Source organism: Salmo salar, unplaced genomic scaffold, assembly GCF_905237065.1.
Source record: "Salmo salar unplaced genomic scaffold, Ssal_v3.1, whole genome shotgun sequence".
Lineage (NCBI taxonomy): Eukaryota > Metazoa > Chordata > Actinopteri > Salmoniformes > Salmonidae > Salmo > Salmo salar.
In genome coordinates this window covers 1-24,628 of record NW_025547748.1, presented here as the reverse complement: position 1 = coordinate 24,628, position 24,628 = coordinate 1, and the positions used below count along the sequence as shown (strand labels likewise).

The window sequence follows — 24,628 nt, the reverse complement described above, 5'->3', positions numbered from 1 at the left end:
GCATAAATACTGGAGGCTGAGACAGAAGGGGTCGGGAGACACTGTGGCCCTGTCCGACGATACACCCGGACAGGGCCAAACAGGCAGTATAAAACCCCACACACTTGGCCAAAGCACAGCCCCCACACCACTAGAGGGATATCTTCAACCACCAACCCACTACCCTGAGACAAGGCCGAGTATAGCCCACGAAGATCTTGGAGCCAATAACGGAACGTATAGCTCAGCATAACATGATGCCATAGAAAGAGTTCAGCTGAAACTTGCAGCATTCTGAGCTAACTTTCACACTTTCTGTTACAGGACTGGTGGTGGTGTTATGAGCTGTACATTTCCTGTATAGAAGGTGGAGAAAGACAGAGTGTGTTCTTGTTGAACGTAAATACACATCAGACTGGGTTGAACCTTGAACTTGGTTTAAAGTGAGAGTCTGTGGAGGTCTTGGTCTAGTACACATCACTACATCTCTATAGCACATGACCCCTCAAATCTAGCATAAACATTCATGATATAGTTTCTTATATACTGAAATATAGATTTTTGCCAATGGAAATGTGGTGCATGTCGCCCAATTATTGAATCTTGATAATCATAAGTGGCCTGTGTTCCAGTAGAGAGTAACAGGATAGTAGTGACTCAGAAAGCTGGAAGCTGAAATATATTGTAGTGACTATGATTTTGGGGTTAAAGTAGTCTATAAGATGCAAAAGTTCCTATCTTCCACCGAGGGGGGTATGTACACACAAACAGAAACAGGAAGAGAGTTAAAGTGAGGTCTGTGAACAAGAAGTAATTAACACTAGTGCCTTGGTCCTTGACACACGTTTGTGCTCAAGTTCAATTTAACATAACAGGCAGACACTAACTTTCACATGGCTCTTCATCTCTCCCTCCTCCTCCTCCTCATCTTCTACAGGGTCTCAGCAGGTAAGGGTAACATTTCTATGAATTAAGGGTGAAGTCCCCTCAGTCAATTCACTTTAAACACTGTATAATCAATCTCAATCATGAACAAGCTGTTTAAAAGTGTTGGAGCAATGTGATTTTTGTTATTTTTCCTCTGCAAAGACTCTATTAAATGTTAACTCTAATTTAAATGTGTTTTGTGTTGATATGTCCACAGTGAGGCATGTGTCTGTGCAGACAGGAGGCTCCATCACCTTCCCATGTTGCTATGATCTGAATCACATCAACGATGTGAAATACTGGTGTGCAGGATTAGGTTGGGATGTATGTTCTTATGTAGTACGCACTGACTATCCTAAGAGCAGTGGTAAGACCTCAATCTCTGATGACATCAACAAGAGAATCTTCACTGTGACCATGACTGGCCTGACGTCATGGGACTATGGGAATTACAGGTGTGTTGTCGAGATCAATGGAGGAACAGATATCATGATACAATGGTTCTACCTATATGTCACTCCAGGTAAGATCCCTTCACTTTTCATATCTAGTAAAGTAGAATGAATAGTGCTCAGCAATGTCCTATGGAGTGTCCTGTAACCTGCAATGTCAAATACTAAATAATGATCCAATTATAAATAGCCATTTACAACAAATTAAATGAGAACTGTGAAACCTCTCTGAAATTCATAGACAGATCTATACTGTACATCTCTGTGCAATGAACTGACCATGTTTTGAAGCTGTACAGTGTTTGTTTACAATTACATTGTTTGCAAACAGCTGAGTAAAACAAGATTCTATTTTGGGTCATTATGGGGCAACAGTTGAACTAAGCTCCTGATGCAAGTTACATTCTTCAAGAATCAATGGCAATATATAATTATTATGAATTTAACAGACCAAAAATGGATGTACCAATCACAGAATGCAGTTTGAAGGAATTTGTAAGGAGCCTGTTGTAAAAGCACTTTTTTATTCTCTGAATTCTTGTTTTTTACCTGGGTTCAGGTACTCCAGAACTCTATGTGGACCAACAGGAAATTACTGGTGTAGAAGGAGGGAGTGTCACTGTCCGTTGTTACTATAGTAACACTGGAGATATGAAGTGGTGCAGGATGGGTGGTGATTGTGTGAGGGGTTATTCTGGGACTTTAAATGGAACATCAGTCACATTAAAGCGGACTAGTGATGCCAACAACAGAAAAGTCTTAACAGTGACTATGAGTGGACTGAAGATGGAGAACACTGACTGGTATTGGTGTAGAGTGGGAGAACTAGAGATGCCTGTTCACATCACTGTCAGTCAACAAACTGCAACACAGAGAAGCTCTAAGATGACCTCAAGTTAGTAGATCAATCACATACTTTATGATCAATATGATTCACTTTGTTTTATCCACTGGTATCATCTGGAACTAATTGTAATATTAACTATGAATGTTATGTTGCTATACAACCTGACTACGTGGTATACCATTAACTTCATTGATGATATTGTTGTTTTACCTCACAGCAACCCAAGATCCAACCACTCAACACCCCTCTGCCTCTCCAACTGCTGAGCCTGTTCAGAATGACAACACAAGTCAAGGAGCTGAGGGGAACATGGAGGAAGTCCACCAGAGGTTATTATCACTCATTCAGCTGTATTATCCCACATATTGTTAGATACTATGAACACAGAGAAACATTACAATTCCATCATACACTACAACAGTTAATGCTAACCAAACACCCTCCCTAAATGCATATAGAGACTGTTATCACGTCCTCTTGGTTAGAACATCTCTGTGGTTGCCTTGTGAGAAGTAGCAGCAATGTTGGCCTTATTCTCCCTCATTTGCAAAGACAAGAAGAACACTTAAAATAAATAGTCATAATCTCAATAATAATCATATCATCTCTTCATTTGCATTGTCAACTTTCACACATGTGAATAGATCAATAATTGTTCCATTTATCACAACAGTTCATACAGCAAATGATCAATTTATAATGATCTATTTCAATTGTATTATTAATTCAAGTTTTTATATGTAATCCATCAGGTCCAAAAATGTGAAAGTCCTACTCATCTCTCTGGGCATGTTGGTGGTGGTGACAGCTGGTATCCTAGTAACATGGAAGATGTGGAGAAAGCATAGTAAGTAGTCATTTTATGTGAATATAAAAAAGGAGAATAGTTTAGAAAAATACTAAATGTATTGATATTGTGACCAACAGTATATTTCTTGCCTGTGATTTATTTTGAATGACAGAAAATATTTGGAGGAGTTGTCATGAAGAAATCCATTCAGAGGTAATATTGTACTATAACAAACACAGAAGTAATTGACATCTCCCTCTCTTTATTCCAGAGGACAATAAGGCCAAGGACCAAACAACTAACAACTCAGTGGTAGGATAAACTTATTTTATTCAATTATTTTCAACAACCTGCTTTTCTGTTCTAGATCTGGGATCATCTACCAGTTGATTATCAATGAGTTGACATAAAAGGTCCCATCCCATATTCTAACTGAAACCAAGCTCTTATAGCACTCAAGATGTTGAAAAATGCTGTTAATAACAGCGAGAACAGGAAATTGTCAGTTCACTAAATATATCTCTGACTGCATCCTATCATTTCACAGTATTACAGCTGATGACTGTTTCTAAACCAATTCTATGAATTCTTGACAAACACATGACATTTTAATATGCATTAGACAGATATGACATATTTTGTTTGCATGTATGTGTTAGAGAGTTTAGCTCCTCTTGTCAGGCTTATCGTGGAAACAAACTGTGGTTTAGGTGGTAAATAGACAATTCCTGTTCCTCTTTGCTATTTATTTCTTTGCAGTCTGCTGACTCTGAGCAGGACATTACATACAGCACAGTGACCCACACCAGAGAAACAGCATCGCAGGTACAAACTGAATAAACTTGGTTTTGGTCTGTGGAGATCTTGGACTAGTACCGATCACTCCATCTTTGCAGTGAGATGTGAGATCTCCTCACATCAACACCATCATCACAGAAACCCTAGACCCACTCCAATTTGCATACTGCCCTAACAGATCGACAGATGATACAATCTCTATTGCACTCCACACTGCCCTTTCCCACCTGGACAAAGGAACACCTATGTGATAATGCAATTCATTGACTACAGCTCAGCGTTCAACACCATAGTGCCCTCAAAGTTCATCGATAAGCTGAGGAGCCTGGGACTAAACACCTCCCTCTGCAACTGGATCCTGGACTTCCTGACGGGCCATCCCCAGGTGGTAAGGGTTGGTAACAACACATCCGCCATGCTGATCCTCAACACAGGGGCCCCTCAGCGGTGCGTGCTCAGCCCCCTCCTGTATTCCCTTTTCCCTCATGACTGCACGGCCAGGCACGACTCCACCACTATCATTACATTTTCCGATGACACAACAGTGTTAGGCCTGATCACCGACAATGACGAGACAGCCTATAGGGAGGGGGTCAGAGACCTGGCCGTGTGGTGCCAGGACAACAACCTCTCCCTCAATGTGATAAAGACAAAGGAGATGATTGTGGACTACAGGAAAAAGAGGCCCGAGCACGCCCCCATTCTCATCGACGGGGATGCAGTGGAGCAGGTTGAGAGCTTCAAGTTTCTTGGTGTCCACATCACCAACAAGCTAACATGGTCCAAGCACACCAAGACAGTCGTGAAGAGGGCACAACAAAACCTATTCCCCCTCAGGAGACTGAAAAGATTTGGCATGGGTCCTCAGATCCTCAACAGATTCTACAGCTGCACCATCGAGAGCATCCTGACTGGCTGCATCACTGCCTGGTATGGCAACTGCTTGGCCTCTGACCGCAACGCACTACAGAGGGTAGTACGAACAGCCCAGTACATCACTGGAGCCAAGCTTCCTGCCATCCACGACCTCTATACCAGGCGGTGTCAGAGGAAGATCCCTAAAAATTGTCAGACTCCAGCCACCCTAGTCATAGACTGTTCTCTCTGCTACCGTATGGCAAGCGTTACCGGAGCGCCAAGTCTAGGTCTAAGAGGCTTCTAAAGAGCTTTTACCCCTAAGCCATAAGACTCCTGAACATCTAATCGAATGGCTACCCAGACCATTTGCATCTTTACACCACTGCTACTTTCTGTAGCTATCATCTATGCATAGTCACTTTAATAATTCCACCTACATGTACATACTACCTCAACTAACCGGTGCCCCCGCACATTGACTCTGTATCGGTACCCCCGTGTATATAGTCTCACTATTGCTATTTTACTGCTGCTCTTTAATTACTTGTTACTTTTATGTCTTATTCTTATCCATATTTTTTTGAAACTGCGTTGTTGGTTAGGGGCTTGTAAGTAAGCAATTCACTGTAAGGTCTACACCTGTTGTATTCGGGGCAAGTGACTAGTAACATTTGATTTGAGCTGGGGTTCTCTCTCTCACTCTCTCTCCTCCATCTCCGCAGTGATAGCTGGTGTTCTCTCTCTCTCCACTCGATTTCAATTCAAGGGCTTTATTGGCATGGGAAACATACTGTATGCTTACATTGCCAAAGCAAGTGAAATAGATGACAAATAAAAGTGAAAAAAACAATACAAAATCAACAGTGAACATTACGCTAACAAACGTTACAAGGGAATAAAAACATTTCAAATGTTAAATGATGTATATACAGTTGAAGTCGGAAGTTTGCATACACCTTAGGCAAATACATTTAAACTCAGTTTTTCACAATTCCTGACATTTAATCCTAGTTAGAATTCCATGTCTTAGGTCAGATAGGATCACCACTTTATTTTAAGAATGTGAAATGTCATAACAGTAGAGAGAATTATTTATTTCAGCTTAAATTTCTTTCATCACATTCCCAGTTGGCCAAATGTTTATATACACTCAATTAGTATTTGGTAGCGTTGCCTTTAAATTGTTTAACTTGGGTCAAATGTTTCGAGTAGCCTTCCACAAGGTTCCCACAATAAGTTGGGTGAATTTTGGCCCATTCCTCCTGACAGAGCTGGTATACCTGAGTCAGGTTTGTAGGCCTCCTTGCTCACACACGCTTTTTCAGTTCTGCCCACACATTTTCTATAGGATTGAGGTCAGGGCTTTGTGATGGCCACTCCAATACCTTGACTTTGTTGTCCTTAAGCCATTTTGCCACAACTTCGGAAGTATACTTGGGGTCATTGTACATTTGGTAGATCCATTTGCGACCAAGCGTTAACTTCCTGACTGATGTCTTGAGATGTTGCTTCAATATATCCACATAATTTTACTCCCTCATGATGCCATTTATTTTGTGAAGTGCACACGGGGTGATGCTGCCACCCGTGCTTCACAGTTGGGATGGTGTTCATTGGCTTGCAAGCATCCCCCTTGTGTCATGCACAAAGTAGATGTCCTAACTGACTTGCCAGAACCATAGTTTGTTAACAAGAATTTTGTGGAGTGGTTGAAAAACTATTTTTAATTACTCCAACCTAAGTGTATGTAAACGTTCGACTTCAACTGTATACAGTGTTGTAATGATCCTCCAGTTCTCTGCTGCCAATGACTGGACGAACTGCAAAAATCTCTGAAGCTGGAGACTCTTACCTCCCCCACTAGCTTTAAGCTCCAGCTGTCAGAGCAGCTCACAAATCACTGCACCTGTACATAGCTCATCTGTAAATAGTCCATCCAATCTATCTCATCCCCATACTGTATTTATTTATTTATCTTGCTCCTTTGCACCTGTGGTGTCTTTGGCTATGCCGGATTAAGTGGTATGACATGCTATTCTATGAAATCCTTTCTCTGTAATTAATATTACCTGATTAAGCTAATCATGTGAATGTAATTAACTAGAAAGTCGGGGCACCACGAAAGAGTGTTTTTAGAGCTGTTATCTTCCGAATAAACTCTTAAAGACTTAGTAATATTTTACATCAATAGCAGTCAATATTAATCGTCACCTTATTTCAGTCTCATCTGAACATCGTAAATTCTTGGTTATCTTCACGAACCCTGGGTAACAAGTTGAATCAGCAATGCAATTTTTTTATTTATTATTTATTTACTAAATACCTAAATAATAACACAGAATTACTTATACACAGAATGCAAATTATGTCATACAGAAAATCTCCCTGGTGGACGGAGCCGACATGATGGCTGGTTACACAAAGGAAAGGGGGTTGGGTTCTTAGTGAAAGAGCGGGAAGACTGAGGAACAAAGGGAGAAGCTATGCTATCGTAAATACAGTATCTTATGCATTCTAAATTACCGCCCATTTGGAAAAGGAAAATGCAATAAATATTTACTCTGAGCTGCGCTTCGGTAGGTTGGTCGTAGATGCTGGCCGTGTTGCCCAACAGAGATCTTCCTGTCCTCGGAAGAATGTCTCTGGTGGTAAATTAGATATGTTGTAGTATCGTCGTTGTGTGTTAGACTTGATCCGTCGTCCGTCCTTTCCTAGCCCACGTTTACAGCGGCCACTGCTAACTCAATGGCTAGGAGGTATCACTTCTGTTGTGAATAAGAGTTCAAAGTTCATACCATTCACAACCAAAGCTCACGCTGAGGTTGGCTTAGTTCTGTAGTTGACATGTTAGTCCTTTTAACGTGGAATCGTTGTCCTCACAACAGCTTATTATCTGAATCCTTCTGACATCGGACCGTTGCCCTAATGTACCCGGAACAGCAAGTTTTTCGCCCTTTTAACGCAGAGGCTGCAGGCCTCGCATACTCGGAACAGGAGGTTACATTTTCGTCAAGGGCTTATATAGTGGAGGGAGAGAAGGGTGTGTTTCATAGTTTATAACCAATGTCTCTTCACAGGGGCGGGCCACTGATTGAGCAGAGCTCTAACCTTATGAAAACCCAATTCTCTCATTTGGAAGCTAAAATTACATTTAATCTTTTCACAAATAGTTTCATATTTAAACATTTAAATTGCACAACAATTCCATGTGAATCTGATAACTAGAATGTGTAGACTTTCCCAGATACAGTTTATGTCATCCTGTCATCAGTCATAATGTCTCAGATGACAACCGAACTGACATCATATTCATTAAGTACCAACGCATATTTTCAACTGGTTGGATTACCGAAATATGGCTCCTTTCCCCACACCTTGTCACGATCCTCTTCGTCGGAAGATATGTTGAAATCGCTGTCGGAAAAAATGGACCAATATGCAGCGGATTGTGTGCTCATCATAATTTATTATAATGTGAACACCACGAACAAAAACAAGAAAACAATGACCGACAGGAACAGTATAGCAGGCTACACACGTATAGCAGTGCTAAAACAACTACCCACAAACAACAAGACCAAACACACCCTAATATATAGGACTCCCAATCAAAGGCAACTAGAAAACACCTGCCTTCAATTGAGAGTCCATACCCCAATTAACTAACATAGAAACAGAACAGATAGAAAACCCATAGAAAAACAAACATAGAAAAGAAACCCAAAACCCTGGAATACATAAACGAACTACCCTCTGCCACGTCCTGACCAAACTACAATAACAAATAATCCTCTATACTGGTCAGGACGTGACACCTTACACAAAACCCAGTAATCCCCCAAAACAAACAGAAAATCACCCTAAACTAAAGGGAGGGAAGGGAGGGTGGCTGCCGTCAACGACGGCACCTGTGCTACACCCCCCCTCCCCAACCCACCTATATTGGAGGCGGCTCAGGTGCGGGACGTGGACTTCGCTCCACCCTCGGCGTCGCCCACTTAGGTGGCGCCCCTGGCCGCGTCGGAGGACTGGTGGGCAACCCTGACTGCGCCCGTCTGGCGGGTGATTCCTGCTGCGCCCTGCTGGCGTGCGACCCTGGCTGCGCCCGGCTGGCGGGCGGCTCCAGACTGGTGGGCGGCTTTGGCGGCTCCAGACTGGCGGGCGGCTCTGGCGGCTCCAGACTGGCAGGCGGCTCTGGCGGCTCCAGACTGGCGGGCGGCTCTGGCGGCTCCAGACTGGCGGGCGGCTCTGGAGGCTCCAGACTGGCGGGGCTTACGCACTAGAAGCCTGATGCGTGGGGCTGGTACTGGACGTGCCAGCCTGGGGACATGCACCTCAAGGCTAGTGCGTGTAGCGGGAAACACTGGACCGTAGAGGCGCACTGGCGGTCTCGAGTGCAGGACTGGCATCACCCCTACTGGCTGGTTGCCCACTTTTCCCTGGCACATGCGGGGCGCTGGTACTGCGCGTACCGGCCTGAAAATACCCGGCCTCGCCACAGCACCCATCACCCCAAAGCACGGGACCTGTCCAGTAGGTCTCTGCCCAAAAAGGGTACGGGGAGCTGGCCTGGGGCTCCATCCTCGCCCATCCAAACTACCCTTGTGCCCCCCCAAAAAATAATTATTGGGGCTGCCTCTCGGGCTCCCTTACCAGCCGTGTTCCCCGGTCCTCACCAAATTTCCTCCGCCGCTTGGTCCTTTTAAGGTGGGTAGTTCTGTCACGATCCTCTTCGTCAGAAGATATTTTGAAATCGCTGTCGGAAAAAATGGACCAATATGCAGCGGATTGCGTGCTCATCATAATTTATTATAATGTGAACACCACGAACAAAAACAAGAAAACAATGACCGACAGGAACAGTATAGCAGGCTACACACGTATAGCAGTGCTAAAACAACTACCCACAAACAACAAGACCAAACACACCTTAATATATAGGACTCCCAATCAAAGGCAACTAGAAAACACCTGCCTTCAATTGAGAGTCCATACCCCAATTAACTAACATAGAAACAGAACAGATAGAAAACCCATAGAAACACAAACATAGAAAAGAAACCCGAAACCCCGGAATACATAAACTGACTACCCTCTGCCACGTCCTGACCAAACTACAATAACAAATAATCCTCTATACTGGTCAGGATGTGACACACCTTTTGATGTTCCCAGACTCTCTATATTTAACAAAGGCTTTTCAAGAGTCCTTCTGTAGTCAAGAGAGAGAGGGAAGGGAGAAATGTATTTATGGGGGGTCATAAACCTACCCACAGGCCAACGTCATGACACACCCCAGTATCTAAACTTGCACATTCATCTTCTGCACATCATACCATTCCAGTGTTTAAAACCTGTTGGGGATAGGGGGCAGTATTTTCACGGCCGGATGAAAACCGTACCCAATTTAACCTGTTATGGCTAGGGGGCAGTATTTTCACGGCCGGATAAAAAAGTACCCGATTTAATCTGATTATTACTCCTGCCCAGAAACTAGAATATGCATATAATTATTAGCTTTGGATAGAAAACACTCCAAAGTTTCTAAAACTGTTTGAATGGTGTCTGTGAGTATAACAGAACTCATTTGGCAGGCCAAAACCTGAGAAGATTCTGTACAGGAAGTACCATGTCTGACCATTTCTTGGCCTTCTTGATTATCTCTATCCAATACAGGGGATCTCTGCTGTTACGTGACACTTCCTACGGCTCCCATGGGCTCTCAGAAGGCGGCAAAAAGCTGAATCGTGGCTTTGCAGGCCCTGGCTGAAAAACATTAGCGCTTTTGGATAGTGGCCGGTCAGAGTACTATGAGACTGAGGCTCGTGCACGAGTCGACTCCATGTTTTTATTCTTTCGTCTTTGAACGAAAACCACCACTCCCGGTCGGAATATTATCGCTTTTTTACGAGAAAAATGGCATAAAAATTGATTTTAAACAGCGGTTGACATGCTTCGAAGTACGGTAATGGAATATTTTGAATTTTTTTGTCACGAAATGCGTTGAACAAAACGCCGCTATTTGGATATAACTATGGATTATTTTCAACCAAACCATCATTTATTATTGAAGTGGAAGTCCTGGGAGTGCATTCTGACGAAGAACACCAAAGGTAATCAAACTTTTCTAATAGTAAATCGGAGTTTGGTCAGGGCTAAACTTGGTGGGTGTCAAAATAGCTAGGCGTGATGGCAGGGCTATCTACTCAGAATATTGCAAAATGTGCTTTCACCGAAAAGCTATTTTAAAATCGGACACCGCGATTGCATAAAGGAGTTCTGTATCTATAATTTTTTAAATAATTGTTATGTTTTTTGTGAACGTTTATCGTGAGTAATTTGGTAAATTCACCGGAAGTGTTCGGTGGGAATGCTAGTTCTGAACGTCACATGCTAATGTAAAAAGCTGGTTTTTGATATAAATATGTACTTGATTGAACAAAACATGCATGTATTGTATAACATAATGTCCTAGGAGTGTTTTTGCATTTTCGAGGAATTTGTAATTCGCGCCACGCCCTATCATTGGATATTGGAGCGGTGTTCCGCTAGCGGAACATCTAGATGTAAGAGGTTTTACAAGGCTAGGTGGTTCGGCTTGAATTCACCCGCTTAGACACAGCTACTCATCCGTAGCTTGGGTAGAAAAAGATTTCTTTGTCTTCAACCTTGTGTTGCGTTTTGGGGTTCGTTGACTTGGTTAGACCTTGGCTGCAGCCTGGGGTCACTTTATTCTAATCTGTTCATTCTTCACTCCCATGTCTTATACCTTCGGGTCAGAAGTGGGCGTAACCGCCTTTAGGGCAATTCTCTGGGCGTACCAAGTTAAGAGACAAGGCCTAGATTTTACTCAAATCCAATTTTAGACAACTAATTTCACATTTCATCTTTACCAAAACATTCTCTTTGATTTGGATATTTTCCACACAACGTACAATGTATAAACATCAGGCATATACTGGGAAAACTCTTAAAGGTACAATGTTTTCATAATAACGTCATCTTAACCTTTAATAACAAAACAAAAATTACATACATTTTCATATTCCATCTATCGTCATGACCACCATTGTGGCTGACAGAAACCCTTGTTCCAAAGTCCCTTTATTGCATGTTTAATGTTCTGAGGCCAGTTCTCCATAGTGAGGACAAAGGAATTTCGCCTGTGGCCTAAGATTTATCATGGGCGTGAGGGGTCATAAAACCCCCACATCTTCAGACCCCCGAGATCTCTCCTCCTCTGTTGGGGGTGAGAGATAATCTGTAGGGTTGTGGTCTCCTGTAACCTGACATGATCAGGACAGTCATGACAATGGCATAGAAGGCCATTCTTGCCTTGTCTCTCAGATCGTTCACAGCTTTCTGGAAGTTATATGTGGCGCTGATGTTTTGGCCAAGGTATGTATTGTTTTTCTGTGTAATCTAGGGCAACAGTGTCTAGATGAAAATTGTATTCGTGGTCCTGTCAACTGGACCTTTTTTGGAACACCATTGTTTTTTGTCTTACTGAGATTTACTATCAGGGCCCAGGTCTGAAAGAATCTGGGCAGAAGATCTAGGTGCTGTTGTAGGCCCTACTTGGTTGGGGACAGAAGTACCAGATCATCAGCAAACAGTAGCAATTTGACTTCAGATTCTAGTGGTATCACGTTTCAGGTAAGACCCAGATGCAGACAACGTTGAAGTAACAACAGTTTATTAATCCAACAGGGGCAGGCTAAAGACAGGTCAAGGGCAGACAGTGGTCAGTAATCCAGATAGGTGGGGCAAAGGTACAGGACGGCAGGCATGCTCAGGGTCAGGGTAGGCAGAGGTAAGTAATCCAGATAGGTGGGGCAAAGGTACAGGACGGCAGGCAGGCTCAGGGTCAGGGCAGGCAGAAATGGTCAACACCGGGAAAACTAGAAAACCGGAACAATTGAGAGACAGGAACAGAGGGGAAAATGCTGGTAGGCTTGACAAAACAAAACGAACTGGCAACAGACAAACAGAGAACACAGGTATAAGTACACAGGGGATAATGGGGAGGATGGGCGAAACCTTGAGGGGGGTGGATACAATCACAAAGACAGGTGAAACAGATCAGGGTGTTACAAGCAGACTGTTCTAGTGCCCTCGCGAATTCGTTGATATATATGTTGAAGAGGGTGGGGCTTCCCTGTCTCACCTCCCCGGCCCTGTGGAAAGAAATGTGTGTTTTTTGCCAATTTTAACCGCACACTTGTTGTTGGTGTACATGGATTTTATAATGTAGAATGTTTTTCCCCCATCACCAATTTCCATCCATTTGTATAGCAGGCACTCATGCCAAATTGAGTTGAAAGCTTTTTTGAAATCAACAAAGCATGAAAAGAATTTGCCGTTGTTTTGGTGTGTTTGTTTGTCCATTAGGGTATGCAGGGTGAATACATGGTCTGTCGTACGGTAATTTGGTAAAAAGCCAATTTGACATTTGCTCAGTACATTGTTTTCACTGAGGGAATGTACGAGTCTGCTGTTAATGATAATGCAGAGGATTTTCCAAGGTTTCTGTTGACGCTTCATCTATGGTAGTTATTGGGGTCAAATTTGTCTCCACTTTAGTGCATTGGGGTGATCAGTCCTTGGTTCCAAATATTGAGGAATATGCCAGAGCTGAGGATGATGTTAAAGACCCTTGTTTTGTTTTAAGGGAAATTTGATGACTTTTCCTTGAGTAACCCCAACATTAGAAAAAGTGAAACATAACCTTTGTTCATATTTTAGTGAAAGCTGTACACCACCAGGGTACAATGATTGTCTTAGGGTAATTTTTGACTCGGCAGTTATAAAACAATTTACACACCACAAAAACACACACACACACACACACACACACACACACACACACACACACACACACACACACACACACACACACACACACACACACACACACACACACACACACACACACACACACACACACACTACAATGAGAGATTGAGATTATGTGTGCTACTGATTGAACTCAGACAAAACTAGAACTTTGTTTTGCATGTGCAGCATCTCCCCTCCACAACCCCACACATGACTCAAGTTCACAGACAAAATAAACATTTCTTGAAAGCATTGTTTACTAATGGGGAACGCAATCAGAGGCTATAAAGGTGCTGCAGATGACAGTTCCCCTAGTTCTCTCTTTGCTGAAGCCATAACTGCACGTTTTAGTGCCCAACAGGTCGTAGATCTGATTTTTTCAGATGTCCAGGAGGAACAAGAGAACAATGATTTGGAAGAGGAGGTATTTGAAGAAGTATGGGAAGAAAACAACCCAGAGCATGATGCATCATCTTCAGATGAAGAAGAAATCCCCCAAGCTGAAAGAGACATTTTTGTCAAAGAACAGCAAAATAACATGGTCCTTGTCACCACATGACAAACAGGGCAGGATGGCAGCACAAAATGTCATAAGGATGACCCCAGGGCCCACAAGACATGCAGTTGCCCATGTCCAGGACATCACCTCAACATTTCCATAAATATGGAGACACCTGGAAAAGGATGTATGAGGTTGACCTGCAAGCCTACATAGGACTGCTAATCTTAGCGGTGTGTATAGGTCCCGAGGCGAGGCTACATGTAGTCTCTGGGATGCAGAGAGTGGAAGGGCGATTTTTTTGTGCCACGATGCCACTGAAAGTCTTTCACACTTTCTCAAGAATACTAGGATTTGATAACCTTGAGTCAAGACCTGCAAGACATGTGAGAGACAAACTGCCGGCCATAAGAGAGGTCTAGGAGAAGTGGGTGGAGCGTTTGCCATACCTCTACAACCCTGGGCCTATAGTAACAGTGGATGAGCAATTGGTTTCATTCAGAGGTAAATATTTATTTTCCTATCTGTAATGTAAGATATTTTTACTGTTCATTTTATTATGTATTGCTGTAATATCGTTGATTTATGTGATTGTTTTCTGTGACATTGATGCTAATTACTGATAGTGTTACGCTCGTCGTAAAGATTGGACCAATGTGCAGCGTGGTAGGCGAACATTTTACTTTATTTAAAATGAACACCGACAAAACAACAAAATACAAAACGAACGTAAAGTTCTGCAGGCTACACAGCAGCTGTACAAAATCAAGATCCCACAAACTAAAGGTGGAAAAAGGCTGCGTAAATATGATCCCCAATCAAAGACAACAATAGACAGCTGCCTCTGATTGGGAACCATACCCGGCCAACAAAGAAATAGAAAACATAGATTTCCCACCCTAGTCACACGCTGACCTAACCAAATAGAGAATAAAAGGAATCTCTAAAGTCAGGGTGTGACAGTACCCCGCCCCAAAGGTGCGGACTCCGGCCGCAAAACCTGACTCTATAGGAGAGGGTCCGGGTGGGCATCTAGCCTCGGTGGCGGCTCCGGTGCGGAATGTAGACCCCGCTCTGCTCGCGGATCCGCCATCTTCGGTGGCAACTCTGGTGCGGGGACCGTTGCCGAAAGCTTCGGACCGTGGATCGTCGCCGGAGGAACCGGACCGTGGATCGTCGCCGGAAACTCCGGACCGCCGACTGTCGCCGGAGGCTCCGGACCGCCAACTGTCGCCGGAGGCTCCGGACAGCCGACCGTCGCCGGAGGCTCCGGACAGCCGACCGTCGCCGGAGGCTCCGGACTCCCGACCGTCGCCGCAGGCTCCGGAATCCCGACCGTCGCCGGAGGCTCCGGACTGCAGAGGCACACTTGAGGCCTAGTGCGTGGACCCGGCACAGGGCGTACCAGGCTGGACAGATGCACTGGAGGCCGGTTGCATGGAGCAGGCACAGGTCGTACCTGGCTGGGGAGACGCACTGGGGACTGGGTGCGCGGAGCTGGCACAGGATAAACTGGGCCGTGGAGGCGCACTGGAGGTCTGGAGCGTAGAGCTGGCACAACCCGTGCTGGTTGGATGCTCACTTTAGCCCGGCAAGTACGGGGCACTGGCACAGGAAACACAGTGAGTAGAACGCACTGGGGACTGGGTGCGCGGAGCTGGCACAGGATATCCTGGTCCAAGGAGGCGTACTGGAGACCAGGAGCGCTGAGCCGGCACAACCCGTCCTGTCTGGATGCTAATTTTCGCACGGCAAGTGCGGGGAGCTGGCACCGAGCGCACCGGGCTGTGAATGCGCACTGGAGACACAGTGTGTATCCCCCCATAACATGGTGCCTGAACGGTCACACGCTCCTTAAAGCGAGTGCGGAGACCTGGCTCCGCCAACCACCCCGTATGCCCCCCCCAAAACAAATTGGGGGCTGCCTCTCGTGCTTGCGTCGTGGTTGCGACCCCCGAAGTCGTCGTTGATGCTCCTTCGCTGCTTCCGCCTGCTTCCCCGGCAGGCTTTCATATCTCTCCAATACTTCCTCCCAAGTCCAGGCTATTCTCTCCTCAACCTCTTCCAAAGACCAGGATGCCATCTCCTCCCGGGCACGCTGCTTGGTCCAGTTGAGGTGGGATCTTCTGTTATGACCGTTGTTGTAAAGATTGGACCAAGGAGCAGCGTGGTGGGCGAACATTTTACTTTATTTAAAATGAACACCGACAAAACAACAAAATACAAAATGAACGTAACGTTCTGCAGGCTACACAGCAGCTATGCAAAATCAAGATCCCACAAATTAAAGGTGGAGAAATAGAAAACATAGATTGCCCACCCTAGTCACACCCTGACCTAACCAAATAGAGAATAAAAGGGATCTCTAAGGTCAGGGCGTGACAGATAGTAATCTCTTTTGTCAAAAGATTGCTGTCCTTTCCGGCAGTATATGCCCAGCAAGCTGGGTTTCTCTCTCTCTATCTCTCTCTCCATCTCTGCAGTGTGAGCTGGGTTTCTCTCTCTCTATCTCTCCCTCCATCTCTGCAGTGTGAGATGGGTTTCTCTCCCTCTCTCTTTCACCTCCAACTCTGCAGTGTGAGCTGGGTTTCTTTCTCTCTATCTCTCTCTCCATCTCTGCAGTGAGCTGGGTTTCTCTCTCTCTATCTCTCTCTCCATCTCTGCAGTGTGAGCTGGGTTTCTCTCTCTCTCTCTCTCTCTCTCTCTCTCTCTCTCTCTCTCTCTCCATCTCTGCAGTGTGAGCTGGGTTTCTCTCTTTCTCTCTCTCCATCTCTGCAGTGTGAGCTGGGTTTCTCTCTCTCTCTCCATCTCTCTCTCCATCTCTGCAGTGTGAGCTGGGTTTCTCTCTCTATCTCTCTCTCCATCTCTGCAGTGTGAGCTGGGTTTCTCTCTCTCTCTCTCTCTCCATCTCTGCAGTGAGAGCTGAGTTTTTCTCTATCTCTCCATCTCTGCAGTGTGAGCTGGGTTTCTCTCTCTCTCTCTATCTCTCCATCTCTGCAGTGTGAGCTGAGTTTCTCTCTCTCTATCTCTCTCTCCATCTCTGCAGTGTGAGCTGGGTTTCTCTCTCTCTATCTCTCCCTCCATCTCTGCAGTGTGAGATGGGTTTCTCTCCCTCTCTCTTTCACCTCCAACTCTGCAGTGTGAGCTGGGTTTCTTTCTCTCTATCTCTCTCTCCATCTCTGCAGTGAGCTGGGTTTCTCTCTCTCTATCTCTCTCTCCATCTCTGCAGTGTGAGCTGGGTTTCTCTCTCTCTCTCTCTCTCTCTCTCTCTCTCTCTCTCTCTCTCCATCTCTGCAGTGTGAGCTGGGTTTCTCTCTTTCTCTCTCTCCATCTCTGCAGTGTGAGCTGGGTTTCTCTCTCTCTCTCCATCTCTCTCTCCATCTCTGCAGTGTGAGCTGGGTTTCTCTCTCTATCTCTCTCTCCATCTCTGCAGTGTGAGCTGGGTTTCTCTCTCTCTCTCTCTCCCATCTCTGCAGTGAGAGCTGAGTTTTCTCTATCTCTCCATCTCTGCAGTGTGAGCTGGGTTTCTCTCTCTCTCTCTATCTCTCCATCTCTGCAGTGTGAGCTGAGTTTCTCTCTCTCTATCTCTCTCTCCATCTCTGCAGTGTGAGCTGGGTTTCTCTCTCTCTATCTCTCTCTCCATCTCTGCAGTGTGAGCTGGGTTTCTCTCTCTCTATCTCTCTCTCCATCTCTGCAGTGTGAGCTGGGTTTCTCTCTCTCTATCTCTCTCTCCATCTCTGCAGTGTAAGCTGGGTTTCTCTCTCTCTATCTCTCTCTCCATCTCTGCAGTGTGAGCTGGGTTTCTCTTTCTCTATCTCTCTCTCCATCTCTGCAGTGTGAGCTGGGTTTCTCTCTCTCTATCTCTCTCTCCATCTCTGCAGTGTGAGCTGGGTTTCTCTCTCTCTATCTCTCTCCATCTCTGCAGTGTGAGCTGGGTTTCTCTCTCTCTATCTCTCTCCATCTCTGCAGTGTGAGCTGGGTTTCTCTCTCTCTATCTCTCTCTCCATCTCTGCAGTGTGAGCTGGGTTTCTCTCTATTTCTCTCTCCATCTCTGGAGTGTGAGCTGAGTATCTGAAGTTCCTGTAATCTCACTTCCTATGCATATAGACATGTGTTTACCTTCAGTGCTGTCCATTTCTCAGAGGCCAAACCGAGAGCCACCATGACGTGATGTACAGCACTGTCATGCCTGATCAGTTCAGGACAGCACAGAATGTCAACATATGGCTTCAAGCATCTCGGCTGTTAGACAACATTATGGCTGTTACTCATTAAACGTCATAGCCCTGGCAAATGTGCATCTGTTTTAGAAAACAATTGTATTTCCAGTATCATTTTCTCTTTTGGAGCAAGCAATAGGTAAATGTACACTATAACAGTATAACAACACGTTTTTGTTATTTGTGCCTCTCTCTACCAACAGGATCTATTTCCTGAAGCTAATGATGATGTCACATACAGCACTGTCATCCCCCAGCACAAGGCCCAACTAAAAGGACAGACCAAGGTAAAGATCTTCTACTGATTATCCACAACTAGTATTATGTTATCAGAAACAACAGTAGGTGATTGTTTACTCAGTGTTAATATAGTCATGGTTATGTCACCATTATAGCTGTAGGCCTAATATATCACCTTTATTTTACAAATCACAATTATAACTGACTACACTTTTAATTTCACTGAGAAGTGTGTTTTTATTGTGTACTCTCCATCATGACAGAACTGTCCCTGTTCACCTCTCTCCCTGTTCCTCCTCTGTAGTCAGCAGAACCAGATGATAATGTGGTCTACAGCTCACTAGCTCTACAGGTGACCACACACAGGTCAGTGTTGGTGTCTCATCTGTCTGTTGTACCAAATGATGCTGATCTCTCAACAAAGATACAGACAACACCACATTACTATGGGTAGTAAACATCGCTCTTTAACCACACAAATCTTTCTTAGTGTATTTGTTTTGCTGCATGTAAAATGTTATTAACACATTGTGACCAGCTAACCTCATTGTTATCAGTGTGTTTCCATAACATTACAGTGTGGACTGTGCCTGGGTTTAGGGTGAAGTTGCATCTAGATGCTGATCTTGGGTCAGATTTCAATTTATTTCCCACTGAAGATTAAGGTTAGGATAGGAAGAGGGGAAGCTGATCCTAGATCTGTATCTAGTGGAAACGTCACAATGGAGATTGTGACTGAATGTTTCACTTCCTCTCCAGCAGAGGGCAGCAGCACAATAGTGACTGACTGAGAAGGCCTTGGTTGAGTCCTTATCCTGGATGGACAGAACACTCCCCTCTCCTGTGTCACAACATCTATCTGCCTCCAATATGCTTCTGTCATACCTGTTAACCCACCCCAGAAAGACCCCTCTATCCTTTTGTGTGATAAACTGCTGAAGACAGTCTGCTGTGTTTGTTCTGATTATCAACACATTTCTGTTAATAGTTATGTTCCATCCACCTTTCCTCTTGTCTGGTGTTTCTTACATCATGATCTTATTGATCTCATCTAGTTAAATGTCCTATGCCTGTAACTAATCATGATCAAACATGTATTATGATCTTAGTATAGATAGCTACTCTGTATAATAACTCCTGTACTGCAATAATAAAATGTACTATATATATTAAACAATGGACATTGATTATTTAATGCAATTGTTACATCTATTTATAGCAACTATTTGTAGTAATTACACAAACATTTTCTTTTTGCAAAACATATTTATTGGCAATCATTTAACAATAGTTTTTTTATGAATAAAAAAAATGGGGGGGTAGATCAGCTTTAATATTGCAGATAGATTGTGGCTTCTATCAATGTATTTGTCTGCATCATTTCCAATCCCTTATATATATATATATACTGCTCAAAAAAATAAAGGGAACACTTAAACAACACATCCTAGATCTGAATGAAAGAAATAATCTTATTAAATACTTTTTTCTTTACATAGTTGAATGTGCTGACAACAAAATCACACAAAAATAATCAATGGAAATCCAATTTATCAACCCATGGAGGTCTGGATTTGGAGTCGCACTCAACATTATAGTGGAAAACCACACTACAGGCTGATCCAACTTTGATGTAATGTCCTTAAAACAAGTCAAAATGAGGCTCAGTAGTGTGTGTGGCCTCCACGTGCCTGTATGACCTCCCTAAACGCCTGGGCATGCTCCTGATGAGGTGGCAGATGGTCTCCTGAGGGATCTCCTCCCAGACCCGGACTAAAGCATCTGCCAACTCCTGGACAGTCTGTGGTGCAACGTGGCGTTGGTGGATGGAGCGAGACATGATGTCCCAGATGTGCTCAATTGGATTCAGGTCTGGGGAATGGGCGGGCCAGTCCATAGCATCAATGCCTTCCTCTTGCAGGAACTGCTGACACACTCCAGCCACATGAGGTCTAGCATTGTCTTGCATTAGGAGGAACCCAGGGCCAACCGCACCAGCATATGGTCTCACAAGGGGTCTGAGGATCTCATCTCGGTACCTAATGGCAGTCAGGCTACCTCTGGCGAGCACATGTAGGGTTGTGCTGCCCCCCAAAGAAATGCCACCCCACACCATGACTGACCCACCGCCAAACCGGTCATGCTGGAGGATGTTGCAGGCAGCAGAACGTTCTCCACGGCGTCTCCAGACTCTGTCACGTCTGTCACGTGCTCAGTGTGAACCTGCTTTCATCTGTGAAGAGCACAGGGCGCCAGTGGTGAATTTGCCAATCTTGGTGTTCTCTGGCAAATGCCAAACGTCCTGCACGGTGTTGGGCTGTAAGCACAACCCCCACCTGTGGACGTCGGGCCCTCATACCACCCTCATGGAGTTTGTTTCTGACCGTTTGAGCAGACACATGCACATTTGTGGCCTGCTGGAGGTCATTTTGCAGGGCTCTGGCAGTGCTTCTCCTGCTCCTCCTTGCACAAAGGCGGAGGTAGCGGTCCTGCTGCTGGGTTGTTGCCCTCCTACGGCCTCCTCCACGTCTCCTGATGTACTGGCCTGTCTCCTGATAGCGCATCCATGCTCTGGACACTACGCTGATACACAGCAAACCTTCTTGCCACAGCTCGCATTGATGTGCCATCCTGGATGAGCTGTACTACCTGAGCCACTTCTGTGGGTTGTAGACTCCGTCTCATGCTACCACTAGAGTGAAAGCACCGCCAGCATTCAAAAGTGACCAAAACATCAGCCAGGAAGCATAGGTACTGAGAAGTGGTCTGTGGTCCCCACCTGCAGAACCACTCCTTTATTTGGGGTGTCTTGCTAATTGCCTATAATTTCCACCTGTTGTCTATTCCATTTGCACAACAGCATGTGAAATTTACTGTCAATCAGTGTTGCTTCCTAAGTGGACAGTTTGATTTCACAGAAGTGTGATTGACTTGGAGTTACATTGTGTTGTTTAAGTGTTCCCTTTATTTTTTTGAGCAGTGTATATACAGTGGGGCATAAAAGTATTTAGTCAGCCACCAATTGTGCAAGTTCTCCCACTTAAAAAGATGAGATAGGCCTGTTATTTTCATCATAGGTACACTTCAACTATGACAGACAAAATGAGAAAAGAAAATCCAGAAAATCACATTGTAGGATTTTTTATGAATTTATTTGCAAATTATGGTGGAAAATAAGTATTTGGTCAATAACAAAAGTTTATCTCAATACTTTGTTATATACCCTTTGTTGGCAATGACACAGGTCAAACGTTTTCTGTAAGTCTTCACAAGGTTTTCACACACTGTTGCTGGTATTTTGGCCCATTCCTCCATGCAGATCTCCTCTAGAGCAGTGATGTTTTGGGGCTGTCTCTGGGCAACACAGACTTTCAACTCCCTCCAAAGATTTTCTATGGGGTTGAGATCTGGAGACTGGCTAGGCCACTCCAGGACCTTGAAATGCTTTTTACGAAGCCACTCCTTCGTTGCCCAGCCACGTTTCATCTTCAATGCCCTTGCTGATAGAAGGAGGTTTTCACTCAAAATCTCACGATACATGGCCCTATTCATTCTTTCCTTTACACGGATCAGTCGTCCTGGTCCCTTTCCAGAAAAACAGCCCCAAAGCATGATGTTTCCACTCCCATGCTTCACAGTAGGTATGGTGTTCTTTGGATGCAACTCAGCATTCTCTGTCCTCCAAACACGACGAGTTGAGTTTTTACCAAAAAGTTATATTTTGGTTTCATCTGACCATATGACATTCTCCCAATCCTCTTCTGGACAATCCAAATGCTCTCTAGCAAACTTCAGACGGGCCTGGACATGTACTGGCTTAACCTCTCTAGGATAGGAGGCACCAAATCGTCCCACCTACGTAACAGCCAGTGTAATCCCGTGGCGCGTTATTCAAAAACCTTAGAAATGCAAAAACTTCAATTTTTCAAACATATGACTATTGTAGTGGGCCATCAAAAACTTTCGTTGTCCCTCACCTCTTGGGCAATTCCCCTCCTTACCCTGATGTGGCCCAGCCTGCACTGACATATCCCGTAAAGATCCATTCATTTATTTTGGCCACTCACCGGGATCTTTCATGTTTTTTGTCTGGGAGTCGGATTTAGCAGCAGCACAGCCACTGTCATCAGGGACGGGGAGCGACAGATCTGAGCCCCTGGTCCAAGATAGTAGGGTCTTCGCCGACATTGTTTGGAGGTGTGGCTAGGCCTGGTGCAACCACCTGTTCTTTTCCAGCCAGAGAGCTGTCATCATTGGTGGAAGTGCATGGCTCGGACTCCTCCGGTTTACCCTCTTCGCTGCTATAATTAGCGAACGGGGGCCCGTTGTTCTCGGCGAATTAATGGCCTGTCCTTGGAGGCTTGTCATTCTCCACACCGGCTGATGGATTGCTGCACGCTGATCAATTTCAGCAGTGCATTTCTTTGGTTTAGAGATTTTGACTCTTTTCACATTATTTTTTATATATATATTCGCTTCCTGATAGTTTTTGTCTTTTAGACATGGTAGCAATTTGATTAATATCTCTATAGTTTACTTTGAGCTAAAATGATATCCATTAGTAGTAGCTAGCTAATGTTAGTATAACCTCTCTAGGGTCGGCGGGACGAAATCGTCCCACCTACTCAACAGCCAGTGGAATCCTGTGGCGCGTTATTCAAATACCTTAGAAATGGTATTACTTCAATTTCTCAAACATATGACTATTTTACACCATTTTAAAGACAAGACTCTCGTTAATCTAACCACACTGTCCGATTTCAAAAAGGCTTTACAACGAAAGCAAAACATTAGATTATGTCAGCAGAGTACCCAGCCAGAAATAATCAGACACCCATTTTTCAAGCTAGCATATAATGTCACATAAACCCAAACCACAGCTAAATGCAGCACTAACCTTTGATGATCTTCATCAGATGACAACCCTAGGACATTATGTTATACAATACATGCATGTTTTGTTCAATCAAGTTCATATTTATATAAAAAACCAGCTTTTTACCTTAGCATGCGACTAGCATGTGACTAGCATTCCCACCGAACACTGCCGGTGAATTTACTAAATTACTCACGATAAACGTTCACAAAAAGCATAACAATTATTTTAAGAATTATAGATACAGAACTCCTCTATGCACTCGATATGTCCGATTTTAAAATAGCTTTTCGGTGAAAGCACATTTTGCAATATTCTCAGTAGATAGCCCGGCATCACAGGGCTAGCTATTTAGACACCCAGCAAGTTTAGCACTCAGAAAAGTCACATTTACTATAAGAAAAATGTTATTACCTTTGCTGTCTTCGTCAGAATGCACTCCCAGGACTTCTACTTCAATAACAAATGTTGGTTTGGTTCAAAATAATCCATAGTTCTATCCAAACAGCGGCGTTTTGTTCGTGCGTTCAAGACACTATCCGAAAGGGTAAATAAGGGTGACGAGCATGGCGCAATTCGTAACAAAACCGTACTTCAAGCATCTCAACCGCTGTTTAAAATAAATGTTTATGCCATTTTTCTCATAAAAAAAGCGATAATATTCCGACCGGGAATCTGCGTTTAGGTAAACAGACGAAAGAAAATAAAGCATGGGGTCGACTCGGGCACGCGCCTAAGCCCAGAGTACTCTGATCGGCCACTTGCCAAAAGCGATAATGTGTTTCAGCCAGAGGCTGCCTCGATATCGTTCAGCTTTTTCCCGGGCTATGGGAGCCGTAGGAAGTGTCACATTATAGAAAAGATCCTCAGTCTTCAATAAAAAGAGCCAAGATGAAACACAACTTGTCAGACAGGCCACTTCCTGCATGGAATCTTCTCAGGTTTTGGCCTGCCATATGAGTTCTGTTATACTCACAGACACCATTCAAACAGTTTTAGAAACTTTAGGGTGTTTTCTATCCAAAGCCAATAATTATATGCATATTCTAGTTACTGGGCAGGAGTAGTAACCAGATTAAATCGGGTACGTTTTTTATCCAGCCGTGTCAATACAGCCCCCTAGCCCTAACAGGGTTTTGTGGGTAATTGTTTCTGTTAGTGTTTGCACCTGACAGGACTGTTGGCTGTCGGTTTTCTCTTTTCTTGTTTTTGTATAGTGTTCACGTTGTTCAATTAAATATTAAATGATGAACACTAACTCCGCTGCGTTTTGGTCCACTCTCTTTTCAGACAGCCCTTACACG

The 24,628-nt window shown here is 44.2% G+C and overlaps 1 protein-coding gene across 1 annotated transcript; it reads left to right on the top strand.

Moving 5' to 3' along the window:
• Window positions 1-1,132: 1,132 nt before the first annotated feature.
• On the top strand, window positions 1,133-19,557 carry LOC106577256 (polymeric immunoglobulin receptor-like). The gene is made up of 9 exons (XM_045711550.1): window positions 1,133-1,429; window positions 1,918-2,253; window positions 2,423-2,534; window positions 2,958-3,052; window positions 3,267-3,307; window positions 3,755-3,820; window positions 18,412-18,495; window positions 18,753-18,814; window positions 19,211-19,557. The coding sequence occupies exons 1-9, from the start codon at window positions 1,324-1,326 to the stop codon at window positions 19,233-19,235; spliced, it is 927 nt and encodes a 308-aa protein (XP_045567506.1). The 5' UTR covers window positions 1,133-1,323; the 3' UTR covers window positions 19,236-19,557.
• Window positions 19,558-24,628: the final 5,071 nt, after the last annotated feature.

Coding starts and splice junctions, on each gene's coding strand:
- LOC106577256 (XM_045711550.1), top strand. CDS start 1,324: ATGACTGGCCTGACGTCATGGGACTATGGGAATTACAGGTGTGTTGTC. Junction 3,308..3,754: donor AAACAACTAACAACTCAGTG/GTAGGATAAACT, acceptor ATTTCTTTGCAG/TCTGCTGACTCTGAGCAGGA. Junction 18,496..18,752: donor AACTAAAAGGACAGACCAAG/GTAAAGATCTTC, acceptor CCTCCTCTGTAG/TCAGCAGAACCAGATGATAA.